General features: G+C 55.9%; 1 protein-coding gene across 3 annotated transcripts in view; it reads right to left on the reverse strand.

Moving 5' to 3' along the window:
* Positions 1 to 6,832: 6,832 nt before the first annotated feature.
* The window catches only part of HDAC7 (histone deacetylase 7), a 242,750-nt gene continuing 233,904 nt past the window's right edge, over positions 6,833 to 15,678 (reverse strand). For all 3 annotated transcript variants that reach the window (XM_084610201.1, XM_084610202.1, XM_084610200.1), the window contains 6 exons: positions 14,460 to 14,557; positions 12,416 to 12,534; positions 11,687 to 11,820; positions 10,503 to 10,587; positions 9,864 to 10,002; positions 6,833 to 9,240 (listed from right to left, as the gene is read on the reverse strand). In XM_084610201.1, the coding sequence (XP_084466327.1) occupies positions 9,195 to 9,240; positions 9,864 to 10,002; positions 10,503 to 10,587; positions 11,687 to 11,820; positions 12,416 to 12,534; positions 14,460 to 14,557 (621 nt within the window). In that variant the 3' untranslated portion in view covers positions 6,833 to 9,194. The remainder of the gene's footprint in view (positions 9,241 to 9,863; positions 10,003 to 10,502; positions 10,588 to 11,686; positions 11,821 to 12,415; positions 12,535 to 14,459; positions 14,558 to 15,678) is intronic.

Here is a 15,678-nt window from a genome sequence, read left to right on the forward strand (position 1 = left end):
CACCCTCCTGCCCCGCAAAACACCTTGCAAGATCTTGAAAGCCAGTAACATTTGATATAAGCAATGTCTATACTAATGCTGCATCGACCTAACTAGATTGACATTGAGGCCATGTCTACTCTACCACTTATGTCAGCAAAACTTGTGTTGCTCAGGGGTGTGAAAAAAACCTGCCTGAGCAACATAAATTTCAGCAGCATAAGTGGCAGTGTGCGCAGCGTTATGTCAGCAGGAGAGCTTCTCTCTCCGGTATAGCTACCACTGCTTGTTGGGAGAGGTGTAATTATGTCGACAGGAGCGCTCTTTCCTGTCGGCACAGAGTGGTTACATGAAAGATCTTATAACGGCATAGCTGTATTGGTACACCTGTGCCACTGTAAGGTCTCTAGAGCAGACATAACCGGACTCTCCGCCTCTTGTGGAGATGGAGTTATTCAGTCAATATAGCGAGGCAGTTATGCCAGCGGGAGCAAAATTTTAGTGTAGACACTTACATAGTTAGGGCGCCATAAACTGCCTTGTGTCGACCTAACTCTGTAGTGTAGACCAGGCCTTGGAAATTAGGTCAGTATAACTACGTTGTTCAGGAGTGTGAAAAATCCACTTCCCGAGCGATGCAGTTAAACGCATCTAACCTCAGGTGTAGACAGGGCTAGCTAGAGAAGCCCTCCCATAGGTGTAAATAGCATCTTCGCCGAGGTGCTCCAGCAGCACAGCTGCAGTGTTTTAAGTGTAAACAAGCCCACTGAATACCTTTCCCGGACCCGAAGAAGTGTGCTGTGTAGCTTGAAAGCTTGTCTAGCTCACCAACAGCAGTTGGTCCAATGAAGATATTACCTCCTCGAGCTTGTCTCTCTAATGTCCTGGGACCAACACAGCGACATCAACACTCCATGCTGTCTTTTCGATTGCCTTAAAGATGGTATTAACTGTGCTTTGGGGGTGGGGGTGGGGGTTAGTTTAGCATGGTCTGGAGCTGTTGTTGCTGCTGGTGAAATCTCACCCTGTTTCCTTTAAAACAAACAAGACAGTCACACATGAATGGGGAGAGAAAGACCAGCAAAGATAGACCATGCAGCTTCTCTCCCTTGTGCTGACTCTCACTTGCAGCCTCACTGCTGGAGAAACATAGGCCCAGGATAGCATGGGATCAGCTACTGAGAACTGGCAAATTTGAACCGGCATTGAGCTTTTCAAGGCATTGCTTGTTGCTGCTTCTCTGCTCAAAAAGGTGGGCTTGTCTCGGTGGCTCAGCCAGACTTGTTACACAGAAGGTAAAAGGTGAGAAAGAGAAAAGAGGAGTCAAACCGAGAGGAAAGGAAATGACACATGATGGCGAGGGGGTGACAGCAAGAAATGTAAGTCTCACATCTCAGGATTTAGCTGAAGACATGGGAGACAGCAATTAGAGCTGGGCAAAAAATTTCTAGCAAATAGTTTATTTGCCAAAAACTGCAAAATTCTTGTCAAGGTTGCAAAATAGTTTTGACTGAACGAAAAAAAGAAAAGAAAAAAGAAAAAAAAGACTTATTCTGGTAATGTCAAAAGGGTACATTTTGTTTCAACCCAACCGAAAAATTTTTGCTTCATTTCAGGCATTTTTGACTAAAGCAAAGGAAGGGGGAACTAGATTCACAACACAGCTGGAACAGATGGTGCTGCCGCTGTACTTCTAAGCTTTATCCCAGTGGTAAGGTATCATAGAATCATAGAATCATAGAATATCAGGGTTGGAAGGGACCCCTGAAGGTCATCTAGTCCAACCCCCTGCTCGAAGCAGGACCAATTCCCAGTTAAATCATCCCAGCCAGGGCTTTGTCAAGCCTGACCTTAAAAACCTCTAAGGAAGGAGATTCTACCACCTCCCTAGGTAACGCATTCCAGTGTTTCACCACCCTCTTAGTGAAAAAGTTTTTCCTAATATCCAATCTAAACCTCCCCCACTGCAACTTGAGACCATTACTCCTCGTTCTGTCATCTGCTACCATTGAGAACAGTCTAGAGCCATCCTCTTTGGAACTCCCTTTCAGGTAGTTGAAAGCAGCTATCAAATCCCCCCTCATTCTTCTCTTCTGCAGGCTAAACAATCCCAGCTCCCTCAGCCTCTCCTCATAAGTCATGTGTTCTAGACCCCTAATCATTTTTGTTGCCCTTTGCTGGACTCTCTCCAATTTATCCACATCCTTCTTGTAGTGTGGGGCCCAAAACTGGACACAGTACTCCAGATGAGGCCTCACCAATGTCGAATAGAGGGGAACGATCACGTCCCTCAATCTGCTCGCTATGCCCCTACTTATACATCCCAAAATGCCATTGGCCTTCTTGGCAACAAGGGCACACTGCTGACTCATATCCAGCTTCTCGTCCACTGTCACCCCTAGGTCCTTTTCCGCAGAACTGCTGCCTAGCCATTCGGTCCCTAGTCTGTAGCTGTGCATTGGATTCTTCCATCCTAAGTGCAGGACCCTGCACTTATCCTTATTGAACCTCATCAGATTTCTTTTGGCTCAATCCTCCAATTTGTCTAGGTCCTTCTGTATCCTATCCCTCCCCTCCAGCGTATCTATCACTCCTCCCAGTTTAGTATCATCCGCAAATTTGCTGAGAGTGCAATCCACACCATCCTCCAGATCATTTATGAAGATATTGAACAAAACCGGCCCCAGGACCGACCCTTGGGGCACTCCACTTGATACCGGCTGCCAACTAGACATGGAGCCATTGATCACTACCCGTTGAGCCCGACAATCTAGCCAGCTTTCTACCCACCTTATAGTGGTACTTACATGGGATGGGGGAAGACCAAGGTTCAGTTCCCCTTTGTCAGACATGGAGCAGGGATTTGAACTTGAGTCTCTCACATTAGCAGAAAGTGCCATATTCAATGGGTTATAGACATTCTGACACAGCACTTTCTCAGGCTCGCCTGTTGGAGCTGTCCACGTTATATAAATAATTGCGTAGTCATTGGAGCATTGGGGTCTCCCACATCCTAGGCAAGCACCCTTACCACCAGGCTGTAGAGTCATTCTCATTGCCTTTCCCTGGCTCAGTGATAGCCACAGTGGCAATCCATAATCACAGAAATGCAGGGCTGGAACAGAACCTCGAGAAGTCATCAATGCTCCTACTAATACAGCCCAATAGGCCAATGGGGTTCCAAAGAGGATGGAGCTAGAGCTAGGCTGTTCTCAGTGGTGGCAGATGACAAAACAAGAAGCAATGGTCTCAAGTTGCAGTGTAGGGGTCTAGGTTGGATATTGGGAACCGCTTTTTCACTAGGAGGGTGGTGAAGCACTGGAATGCATTACCTAGGGAGGTGGTGGAATCTCCATCCTTAGAGGTTTTTAAGGCCTGGCTTGACAAAGCCCTGGCTGGGATGATTTAGTTGGTGTTGGTCCTGCTTTGAGCAGGACTAGATGACCTCCTGAGGTCTCTTCCAACTCTAAAATTCTATGATTTAGGCCCCCTTGTGCTCATGTAACTCACACACCTCCCGGGTGTGGTGCTCTGTCCCAACTAGTGGCACCGAGACCACTTAGAGATTAATGAGTCTGCTCTACAGCCTTAGCTAAGAGCCATGTGGGGCTCATGCAGTTAGCTGTAGAGGTCCCAGGTTCAATCCTGACTGCCGACGACCAGGGCCTGTCAGTGTTACATTAGACCATCCCTGACCAGTGTTTGACCAGCCTTGTCTGAAAACCCTCCAGTGATGGGGATTCCACAACATCCATTGGAAGCGGATTCCAGAGCTTAACTAGCCTTATGATTAGAAAGCTTTTCCTAATACCTAAATCTCCCTTGCTGCAGATCATGGGTGGCGCGTGAGCCCCCCCTTTGGGAAGGCTAGCCACTTGGCCCTGCCCCTACTCCCCCCCCCCCCCGTCTGCAGAAGTCCTGAGTGGCCGCCCACTCTCCATCCACCGGAACCCTGAGCACCCACCCCTGACCCCCTGCGGGCAGAGGAGCCCCAGCCGAACTATCCCGGGCCACCCCCAGCACTAGCCCCAGCACCGGGCTGCTAGCCATCCCCAGTGCTGGGCTGCCAGCCAGCTTCAGCGTCAGCCCTAGAGCTGGGCTACTGGCTGACCTGAGCACCAGGTCACTGGCTAGCGTCAGCACCTGCTCGAGTCGGCCACCCCCAGCATCGGCCCGCTGGCCTTTGGCCGGCAGCAACACTGAGCTTCCACCAGCTTTGGTGCTAGCTTGGGGGAAGTCAAGCCCATTATTTCTTGTCTTACCTTCAGTGGATATGTAGAACAATTGATTATAGTCCTCTTTATAACAGCCATAACATATTTGAAGACTGAAATCAGATTCCCCCCTCAGTCTTCTTTTCTCAAGAGTAAATATTCCTTTTTTTAACCTTGCCTCAGAGGTCAGGTTTTTTATCATTTTTGTTGCTCTCCTCTGAACCTTCTCCAGTTTGCCCACCTTGTTCTTAAAGTGCAGCACCCAGAAACGGATACAGCATTCAGCTGAGGCCTCACCAGAGCTGAGCAGAGTGGGACAATTAGCTTCTGTCTCTGACATTCAATACTCCTGTTAATAGCCCCCACAATGATATTAGCCTTTTTCACAACTGCACCACATTTTGATGCTTGTTCAATGTGTGCTCCACTAGAACTCAAATCATTCACTCCGGGTTTTGTTTGGCACTGAGTTTGGATTTTTGACTTCAAAATTTTTTGAAAAAAGTGATTTTCAATTTAACCTGCAATGAACCTTGGTTTTTGTTTTTTGTTTGGAATTGCCAGTGAACCAAAAAATCCATGATCTGTCCAGCTCTTGTAATGAGGCCATCTCAGGTCCCTCTCTCTCCTGGAGTCCCAGGAGACAGCAGGAGTAGCAGCTATGCTGGTAAAGCTGGTGCCGTCCAGACCAACCATCTCCTTGCTTCCATTGCTTGACAGCCTCCATCCCCGAACACTGTCCATGAAGGTGCGGCTGCCTCAGCTCATTAACAGTCACCAATTAAAGCACATTGTGGTGATTCCAATTATAAACATTCCTTCCCACTTCCAGGTTTAGCTCGTTGCCATGCCAACAGTAGCTTAACCAAGAGCCTTGCAGCCCCCTCTGCCCCGCGCAGTTCACTCCAACAGTCCTGTCTGGGCCAGGTCAGTGGGCGCCTGCTTCTGCTGACTTCCAGCAACTATTTCATGTAACAGGCTGAGTGGGCCTTTTGTTAGCTTGGAAACCTCAAAGCACAGGGCCCAGGACAACTGCAGCTTTTGCTAGTCGAGGCCTCAGCGACACTGCGGGGCAGCAGCATGGCAGAGGCCCTTCCTTTGCTAAGCCAAGGCACTGGAGACCCCCGGCAAGGGGCTTGCAGATCTGGCAGCCTCCAGCCCCTCAAGGGGCGCCTCCCACACTGAAAGGGCAGAGCTGAGCTGAGACCTGCCCATGCTCCCAGGCTGCCTTTGGGACTTGAGAGCTTTGGTCTCCAAAGGTGCCGTTGCAGCATCACCATCAGTGCCAAACCCCGCCCCAGTCCCAAGGGGAGCCAAGGCAGAGCCGGGACGGGAGGCCAGTCTGAGATCGCCAGGAGGCCCCTGGGAAGGGGTTATGATTGTGGAGAAAAGGAGCACCCTGTGAGTGAGCAGGGAGGCCTGTGAGCTGGGGGGCACTGCCTGTTCATTGCAGGAAGTGAGAGTTACAGCAGAGAGCTACTGGGAGGGGGAGAGAGAGCCCTGTGCAGATGGTTGATATTCTGGGGAGATTGGACAGGGGAGACTGGATGGGATGTGGGGTGTCAGCAATAATTGTTCCAGAAGTGGGGGGAGGAGGGATCTCGTTGTCTTGTCTCCAACCTCATTTTTTGGGGCAGCAGCTGCTGCTGAGCAGTCTGGATCCTGGCAGGACCAGAGCCTGCTGGCTGCCACTTGCAGAGCCAGAAGTTGAATCCACATCTGAGCAGCACTGTAACACGGGGCTTGCTTAGGGTTGCTAACTTTCTAACCACACAAAACCAAAACACAAACCTAGCCCTGCCCATTCCCTGAGGCCCCACCCCTGCACACTGCATTCCCCACCCTCACTCACTTTCACTAGGCTGGGGCAGGGGGTTGAAGGTGCAGGAGTGGGCTGCGGGTTACGGCAGCGGGTTGGGGTGTGGGAGGGGGTGAATGCTCTGGGCTGGTGAATGCTCTCCCCCCTCAAGGAGCTGGACCTGGTTGCTTCCGGGGCACGGCATGGTGCGGTGCCAGGACGGGTAAGGACTAGCCTGCCTTAGATCTGCAGCACTGCCAATCAGACTTCTAAAAGTCCGGTCGGCAGTGCTGCCCAGAGCCTCCAGGGACCCTTTTCAACCAGGGGTTCCAGCTGAAAACCAGAGACCTGGCAACCCTATACATGCCCCCAGGCCAGAGGGCACCACAAAAGCCAGGCCCAAAGAGGGCAGCAACCCTTCTCCAAGGAGCTGTAGTTTCCTAGAACTTAAGTCCAGAAGCTCAGTTCTTCTGACCTCCTGGCTAGCACAGACCCGAGAACTTCACCCAGGCCCACATGCACTGAGCCCAGTAGCATGGCTGGCTATCATCTCTTCCAGAAGGCAGCCAGTCTCTGGAGGGGAAACACACCCACAGGGCATTGGCCTCTGGAGGGGACAACAGACCCACAGGGCCATTAGGCTCTAGGGGGAATGTATCAATGGAGCACTGGGGAGGGGACAACAGACCACAGGAGCGCTGGGCTCTGGGGGGAACAGGTTCATCAGGCTCTGGCGGGGAAGCCACATCCAGGGGAGCACGTGGATGGTGCAGGCCATGGCGCAGTCTGAGCTGTGTCCTGTGTGACTGAGCCCCAGGTCGACGATGCAGCCATATCCCCGCACACAGCTTGTGCAGTTCAAAGGCAAAGAAACATTTATTCTTCCAAGGTCTTTTTTCCTCTTTTTTATATTTTTACAAACAGACTTGCCCCTCTCCCTGCAGACAGCGCCTCGCCAGACACCCAGCCCTGCGTGCCTACTCCACACCTACAGAGCCCGGCCAGGTATCCCAGGCCCTGCGGTCTGCCCCACTGGTCTCACTGAAATGCATGTCCCCACACTTCCTGTCTGCTTCTGTTTTGGACATTGGCATGGACCCAAGGAGACACTCAGTTCAGCCAAGGGGCGCGCCCCCCAGCAAGTGCTTGTGGCCATCACACAGGCCCCAGATAATGGTCCCAACTGCTCCCATTGCTGCATGTCACATCAGTTTCTGAGCCAGGCCCCTCTCTAAAGAAATGGTGAGGGCTTGCTCCCATTACACTAGAAGACTGGACACGAGGAGTCAGCTGGAGTGAGATTAACCCAGGTGTGGGCTTGCAGCGCAAGCTGAAGCTGGTGTTTTGGGGGGGCCTGCTCTTCTCCCAGGAACCTGCTGCCAGCTGGCCCAACTCTGTTCCTCTGCAAAATCTGTTTAACGGTGAGGGGGCTGTTTTTAGCTCTTCCGTGTCGCTGTGGGATGATACAAACAGTGAAGCCAGGGTCAGGTGGGGGCTGTAAAAGCTGCCAATTCTGGAGGACACAGGCTCTCCAGTGCCATTTCTGGGGTGCAGAACCATTGGTCTCCTCCAGCTGTGTGGGTGGAAGGAGCCAAGGCTACAGGTGCATGTGTGTGAACCCATGTGGTCTACCCAGGGAGGGGGAAACTCTTTGCAAGATCAGCCCAGATCCTAGTCCCACCGAAGTTGAGGAAAGGAACGGTCAGTCACTGTGTGCCTGTGTAGTGCTGGCTTGACAGGGCCCCAGTCTCAGCTGGGGTCTGCGCAGCACCTGGCTTGATAGGACCTTGATCTTGGCTGGGGTCTGTGCAGCAGCTAGCATGACTGGGCCCTGATCTTGGCTGGGGTCTGTGCAGCATCAGGCTTACAGGGCCTCGATGTCGGGGGGTGGAGGGGTGTCTGTGCAGAACCTTGGATGATGGGGTCCTGAGCTCGGGCAGGGTCTGCACAGCACTTGCAACTTCTAGGGGAGCAGGAACTGGGCTGGGGTTTCTGCTCACTCCAGAGAGGCTCTAGCTGAATCCTGGGGGCTCTCTGGCGTGTTTCTGACGTGTGCACCCTGGGCCAGCTAAGCACTAAGCAGCGCTCAGCCCTGTGGTGAGCGGAGCCCATGTTAGCCCAGAGATGCCCTGGTTCTCCTCGGCAGCTGGGCTGGGGGCAAAGGCAGGCTCCCTCGTGAGGGCTGTCTGAAGGACACTGGGAAAGCCCTCAATGGCTACTCTGGAAGAAGCCCCCACTCCTGGAGCAGGACAAAGGGCCCCGTTAGACATGGATCCTCAGGTCACTGGCCTAGCTGGTTGTTCCAGGACTCAGATCACCTTGTGAACGTCCATCTGCAGAGGAGTTTGTTCCCCAAAGTCCCATAGAAAGAAGGGTATGTCAGGTGCACATTAGGACATGTGTAATCTGCAGATAGTGCAAATCAGAGAGGCCCCGTCCCCAAAGGCTCACGCTCTGGTTAGTGGTTAAGGTGACCAGGTCCCAGGCTTGCAGTTCTGGGCACATGGGACACTGGAGTCCAGGGCTTCCCTGTGATTTGCATGTCGTCAACCATCCTCTAACCTCTTTTCATTCACAACGGGCTCAAGCCCCAAGTCATCGTGACCCCTAACTCCCACCTCATGTCTGGCAGGAGGCTCTGATCGCTCCCAGACAAAGGTACAAAGAATGTTCCATCCCCCCTCCCAGGAGCATGCAGTGCGGGGGGTCCCTGTAGGAACCTTTGGCTGTCTGGAGAAGGGGCACAATCCTGAGGTTGGGTCTGAACTGCACATCAGCCACCGCTGTCCATCCCAACACCTGTCCCGTTCCCCACTGCCACCAGGATGAGCCCTTGGAGAAAAGCAGCTCTCCACCAAGCGGGCAGGGCAGAGGCCTTCTCACACCCCGTTGGCCCTTTACACCCCTGGAAGGCCCTGAGGGGAGAGCAGGTGTAAGGCACTTTGCCAAGCACTGCAGGGTAGATCCTTGGAGAGGGAGTTTCTGGTCCTCAGCTGATCCCAAGCAGGAAGGTGATTCCCAGACAGCAGTGGGCTCCTTTGCGGGTGACCTGCAGATGCCGCAGCTGGAGGGCCAGTCCGTTCCAGGGGTGACTTGGGGAGAGAGGACAATGTGGCAAACAGGGAGCCAAGAGAGCAAGTCACTGGCTAGGGAGAGTCCAGACTCCTTCCTGCCACTGGCGACTCAGAAACCAGCACCACTCATCACTGATTCATGGGTTCCTCTTCCTCCATCGGCTCATCCTGTGGCCTACAGTAGAGGAAATCAGCCAGCATGGTCAGAGGGGGCCTGTTCCCCCTGCCAACCCTCCGGAGAGCAGCTGGAATTCTCCACACACCATGGCCAGATGGGGGCTTCTCCCCCCGCCATCCCCCAGGGGAACTGTTGGAATTCCCCATACACCATGGCCAGAGGGGGGCTGCTCCCCCCGCCATCCCCTACTCGTGGGGGTGCACTTGCAAACGTGGTACTGCAGTTGCAAGCCCTGGGCACTGAATGCCCTTGGACTGATCTTGCCCTAGTGGGTGCCCTACAACCCCATGGGGCAGACCCTAAGATGTGGGAATCCCCAGGCACTACCCTAGTGCCCCGTGAGGGCAATTTCTGCTGCAGTCACAGAGCTGGTGCAGGCTGGGCTCAGGGGGTCGCTGGTTAGAGGTTTGGGGGCTGGTGGTGAAGCTGGGTTGTGACTCCCGCCTCGACTCCTCTCAGAAAGCCAGCGTCTGCCCGGAGACCCAACAGGTGTGCACAGCTTGCCCATGTCCTGGTCCCTGGCTGACAGCACATTGGAGCCGTGGTGCCAAGAGGCTCAGGGCCCAAGAGCAGTGCTGAGTTCTGGGTGACCCCAGGGCTACAGGGAATGGCACCGTCACCTCTTCTCCACCATCACTGCCACCGACAAGGAGGCCAAGGCCGTCACCGTCTCCACCTCCTCTGGGTCATGGTGCTGCGCCTCCAGGAACGAGCAGCTCACCTTGGAGGCAAAGCGCTGCACAGCGCCCCAGTATTTACCTGAAAGAGAGGCAGGGCTTAGGGGGGGCCTCCCCATTCTCAGAGTGGGGGAGGAAGAGGGAGGGGTCTTCCTGCTCAGAGCAGAGGAGGAGGAGGGGCGGAGGGCTTGCTGCTCACAGAGAGGAAGGGGGAGGCTGGCCTAGCTTTGCCCAGCCTCTGGCTGTCTGGGTTTTCCTGCGCTGGGGGCTTTCCCAAGCTCCCTAGGGTGAGTGGCATGGCTCAGGCTTCTCTGGGAGGGAAACGAGACCCTGGTGCGCCCTCTAGCACTGGGATTGCGCCCCCACCGGTAGCTCCAGGCATGAAGCAGCCATACAGCCAGGGTGCTGGAAGCTCCAGCAGCCCCACCACACTCTCCAGCCTCAGCTGAGGCGGGTGCTGAGTACCAGTGATGGAGCCTGCTCTGGAGTGGTGGTGTGACTGGGGTCTGGGCCTTGGATGCTGATCCCTCCCATATCCCTTTTCTGGCCCCCCTGGAGTCAGCTCCTCCCAGGGACACTCACTCTGGACCCGGATCACTGCTTCCAAGGAGCGCACGGCATTGGGGTTCGGCTTCTGCCTCATGCTCTCCTCAGGGAGGGGATCCAGCTGCAGGGACAAACGCCAGCCAGACCCGTTAGTGCTGCTTCTGGCCTGGAGGGGAGCTCATTGCAGAGAGTTGTGCAATCCCCCCCTCAGCCCAGGGGGGCAGCGCAGCCGGAACACACTGCAACCTTTGGCCAGCCCTCCGATGGAATAGTGGGCTGTGGGGCTGGCCGGGGTCGCAGCCACGCCCTGCTGCCATACATGGAGGATCTGGGACCCTTGGGGCCAGCCTGTCAGACAGGCTCCAGGCTGGCTCTAGGGATACTGGACAGTGTGTCCTGCTTCAGGGAGGTGGAAGAGGAGCAGACTGGTGGGACCACAGGGCCTGTCATAACAGATCAGCCTTGTCCTGTCCCCACATGGGCTCCCCAGTGCTGCAGAAGACAGCAGGCCCCTGCAGAGGATGGTGGGCTGTGGGCAAAGAGGGTACCCTGCTGTGTGGCAGTGTCCAGTGGACAGGAGCTGAGCGAGTCACGCATAGGCGCTAACTTCCCCTCTGCCAGTGGGTGCTCAACCCCCCCTGCCCCTGGCTCCCCCCACCCCGCCTCCTCCCTGCACTGCCCTTGCCCCACCCCCATTTCACCGCTGCCCCGAAGTTCCCGCCCCACCCCGCCTTTTCCAACCTCAGCCCGCCCCCTTCCCGCCCCCATTCCACCCCCTTCCCCCAAGTCCCCACCCCTGCCCTGCCTCTTCTCCGCATCCTCCCCTGAGTGCCGCGTCCCCACTCCTCCCAGAAAGTCCTAAGCGCTGCCAAACAGCTGTTAGGCGGCGAGGGGGAGGAGCGGGGGTGCGGTGGGCTTGGGGAGGTGGGGAGAAGGAGGCAAGGAGGGGGGAGCTTGGCTGCTGGTGGGTGCGGAGCACCCGCTAATTTTTCCCCATGGGTGCTCCAGCCCCAGAGCACCCATGGAGTCGGTGCCTTTGGGCGAGTGCACCTCCCCTAACTTCCATGAGATCCAGCCCCAGGCTTTGCCTCACTTGCCTCTTGCTAGTTCCACAGGGCAGCAACCACTAGGGCAGGGCCAGGGAACTTGGGCTGCCTCCCAGGTCTGCTGCCCTCACCACTGGGGCTGGGAGGAGCACATGCCAGAGCTCATTGCCTCACCTCATTGCCCAGCAGGGCGGACACGCAGGCCTCCGAGGCATCGCAGATGGCTGTGAGGTCATGGCCCCCTTCCAGGGCGAGGACGATGGCTCCTCCTGCCAGACTCATCAGCTGTCGGGTCAGGTAGCCGAAGCCTAAGGAGGAAGAAGCCAAAGAAGCAGCCTGTCAGCCACCCTGCTGCACTGATCATGCCCAGGCACATGCCTGCTTTGTAGACTGCCCTGGTTACCAGGAGCAGGGCTGACAGGAGCAAGCAGCTGGCATTGGACTCCAGCCCAGACCATCAGCCTTGGGGACTCTGTAACCCCGGGACCATGTGTACCAGTGACTGGAGCAACAGGCTGACCTGCCAGGTGGGGCTGGTCAGCACTCCCATGGCTTCCCCATCCTGCTGGGAGGGGCCTTAATGAGCACACAGCCAGCAGGGCTGAGCCACTCAGTCAGGACTCTCTGGTCAATCCAAAGTGCCAGGGAGCAAATGGGGGTGGCTGCTGCATCACAGAGCACAGGCCTGTGCTGCTATTACAATAACCCCCCCTTGCCCTGGCCTTTGCAATGTGGAGAGCTCCTGGAGCAGCTCTCCCCTCCTCAGAGCACTTCCACACTGGGAGCACATTCCTCCCCTACTGGCCTCCCGTAGCAGCTCCTGAACAGTCCTGTTCCAGGCAGACCCAGCCCCAGCTTGCTTTCTAACCCGCCAGTGCAAGAGCATCAACCGCAGCTCCTTACATTTGGCAGAGACTTTGTAGCCTCCCAGCGGCGGTGGGTGGCCGTCGGCTGCGTCAAACCCCGCAGACACCAGCACGACGTCTGGGGAGAACTCATGGGCGATCGGCATCACAACAGTTCTGACAGGGAAGGAAACACACATTCAGCAAGGGCAATGGCCTGGGGCTGAGGACACAAAAGGTACCCCAGAGCAGGTATCAAACTGCAGGCCAGAGGCCAGAACTGTTCTGCTCGATGGAGTCCCTGTGACGTGCTGGTTTGGCAGGATCTATGCTTTCTAGCCCTCAGGGTAGTGAAGCTGGCCTTCTCAACATAACCTGTGTACCAATGCAGTGATGCCTTCTGGAGCCTACAGACAACCTGAAACAATTGCTCTGGGAGGTGTGAACTCTCTCCCACTCAGAGATGGGGTGTTCACTCTGAAGAGTAATGATTTCACTTGATATGTCACAGCTAATTAGTTGTTGCTGATCATTTTATCAGATGGGTTGCGAATGGAGTGGGCATTTGCCGCTGATGGTGGAGGGAGAGGGAAGAAACTGGGATCCGCACCAGGAAAGGAAGCGAAGGAACATATGGCCAGGGCTGGGGAAGGAAGAGGCGTTTGGGGAAGAAAAGGCTGAGGCCTACTGAAAGACACTGAAGAGAATGCCTGGGTTAGATAGTACATGAAGGTCTCACAGCCTCCTTGTCAATAATGGGGCTCCACTGGAGGCTGAGGGTCCCACATGTACATCCCAGAGCACAAATCCACATGGCTACTGGCTGCCTCCTAAAGTGCCTATGCCTCTCACAGAGAGACAGACAGACATATACTATGCACAGCACAGCCAGACACTGCACATCCCCAGGGACAGAGAGCAAACCACAGGAGCACTAGACAGCAGACACAGACAATGTCCGTTCAAAGGAGCAGCCCCAGCATGTCCAGATTCCCTGGGTCTGTCCGCTGGCCCCTCTCCAGCATATCCCAGCTGGGAGCCTAGGGCCAGGCTCCTGGGGACAGCAAGAGAAGCCAGGGTTCAGCTTCAGCCGCAGGCAGGTGGGGAACAGAAGGGAAATGACCAGGCTGTTGGTTCAAAGGGCAGGATATTCCGTGGGCTCCCTGGAAATGCAGCCTCTCAGAGAGGACTCTGGGGCTGGATCAGACCCTCTTCCCCTTTCAGCCCTGCTGCCATAGGAGGCATGGCTACCCTAGGGCTCTGGGAAGGAGGAGGTCCTGGACAAAGCAGGGCAGGACCTAGGCAGGTCTGTGGACAGCACGTTGGCCAGAAGTGTTGAGTGGCCCGTGGGTGGGCTGGCTCCAGCACTGGCAAGGCCAGGGGGCTGGGGAGTGAGTGGAGATCACATTGCTGGGTAAACAGAGAGCTATTTATAGAATCTTTCGAGTAAAGCAAAGCACAGGTGTGGGAGTAGAGGGGACGACGCCCGGCTGTGAGCCCATGGCTGTGTGCGCTGGGCTGGCTCACACAACGCCTGCCACTCCTGGCTGGTGCTTAGCTGAGCCAGCAGAGCTCCTTAACGCCCTGGGCCGGGTCAGGGAGACCCAGGAGCGGGAGGGGCTGTTCCAGCAGGGGTGGTCCCCTGTTGTCTCCCCCTGACACAGGGGATCTGTGCATCTTCCCAAATGGATGGGGTTGCATCTTTCCAACCCCCCATCCTGCTTTGGGCTGCCCCGTTTAGGGCCACCCAAACCTTCCTGATTTGGACTGCCCCCAGGGTCCTCCCAAGAGGCAGGATTCCCAAGGGAGTCCCTAACCATCCCCTGCGGGAGCAGCCAGTGCTGCCCCTGCCAGCTGTCAGCTACTGGGTGCCATGGGAGGGCCATGGCTTGGGACAGAAGGGGAGGGGGCCGTGGGGGTAGAGACAGGGAGGGACGTGGCTGGGGACAGAAGGGGCGGGGGGAGGGCTGGGGACAGTCGGGGAGGGGTGTGGCTGGGGACAGAAGGGGAGGGAGGCGTTGGAGTAGAGATGAGGAGGGGTGCAGGTGGGGACAGCCAGGGAGGGGCACGGCTGGGGACAGAACCCCCCAAAGGAAGGCTACCTGAAAGCTGCCAAATACTCTGGATCCCCCATGGGTGGGTCGAGCCCACCAGTCCAAGCCACATTGATATTAAATCCCTCGCCAGCGCCAGAGCCAACCTGGAAGACAGAAAGGAAGAGTGCTGCAGCAGAGGGCATGGTGTTCAATGGCAGGGCCCGCCGTGCCACGCCAGGGAAGCTCTTAGCTACCCACTTCCCAGCCAGGATCGGCTCCAGTGCCAAGCTCCAGCGGTGCCAGGCTGGAGACCCGCATAGTCCACAGCTTGTCCCTGGGCTCAGGTTCCAGCCCAGGAAAATGGCTCCACCTCACAGGAATTGTCAAAGCAGAGCCCTTGACGTGCAGTAAGGAGCTGTGGTGTTTCCCTATGGCCTGTCACCCCCTGTGCTTTGCATACTCTCCACTGCAAGCCAGGGTGAGTCCTGACAGCTGCTTTACCTGGGCTCAGCAGTGCTTGGAGACGGTCCGGGACAGGAAGTGGAGGGGAATCCTGCCACCAGCCGAAGCTTGTCAACGGGACATTTAGAATTAACTCTTGGAATCAGTTCCCCAGGGGCATGGGGGATTTGTCCATCCCTCACAGCCTGTCAACTGGGCTGGGGGACAGGAGTCATTGTGCAGAACCTCTGGCCTGGGAGGTGCTGGAGCTCAGACTGGGCAGTCAGAACAGTGCATCAAGGCCTTGACATCCCTAAAATAATAATCCCCAGTGGGATTCCTGCAGGGGAAGCCCCAGGGGCCCAAGTCAGGGTTGCTCTGCACCTGTGCGATGGCTGCACAAGGTGAGGCTGGCAGTGAGGGGCGGCTTGATGGACATGGTGGCGGTGGTGGATCTCAGTGCAGTCTGCTGCTGAAATGGTGTTCTCGGCCAGACGGGGAGCCCCCCAGGCCTTGTCCTGCACAGCTGGGCGTGTTTGAGGGAGGAGCTGACACTCATTTCCTGTGCCCAGCACCATCAGCAGCTGCCCCGTGAAACCGTGGGCCTGGCATAGGCAGGAAGACGTGGAGGAGAAAGTAGCTCATAATGTGCTTAGTAACCACAACTACTGGCTAAGCATCATAAACCGTCCTCAGCAGCTCTGCCATCCCCCTGAACGAGGGCCGGGAGCCACACGGGAGCTCGACCTGCCTCTAACCGCTTAGCACAACGCCCCTTCGAAAGTACATTGTAAAGGACAAAGGACTGGATGGTATCCGTGTTTTGCCTTTCCCCCTCCTCAGC

The sequence above is a fragment of the Lepidochelys olivacea genome, assembly GCF_965140295.1.
Source record: "Lepidochelys olivacea isolate rLepOli2 genome assembly, chromosome: 20".
Classification (NCBI taxonomy): Eukaryota; Metazoa; Chordata; order Testudines; family Cheloniidae; genus Lepidochelys; species Lepidochelys olivacea.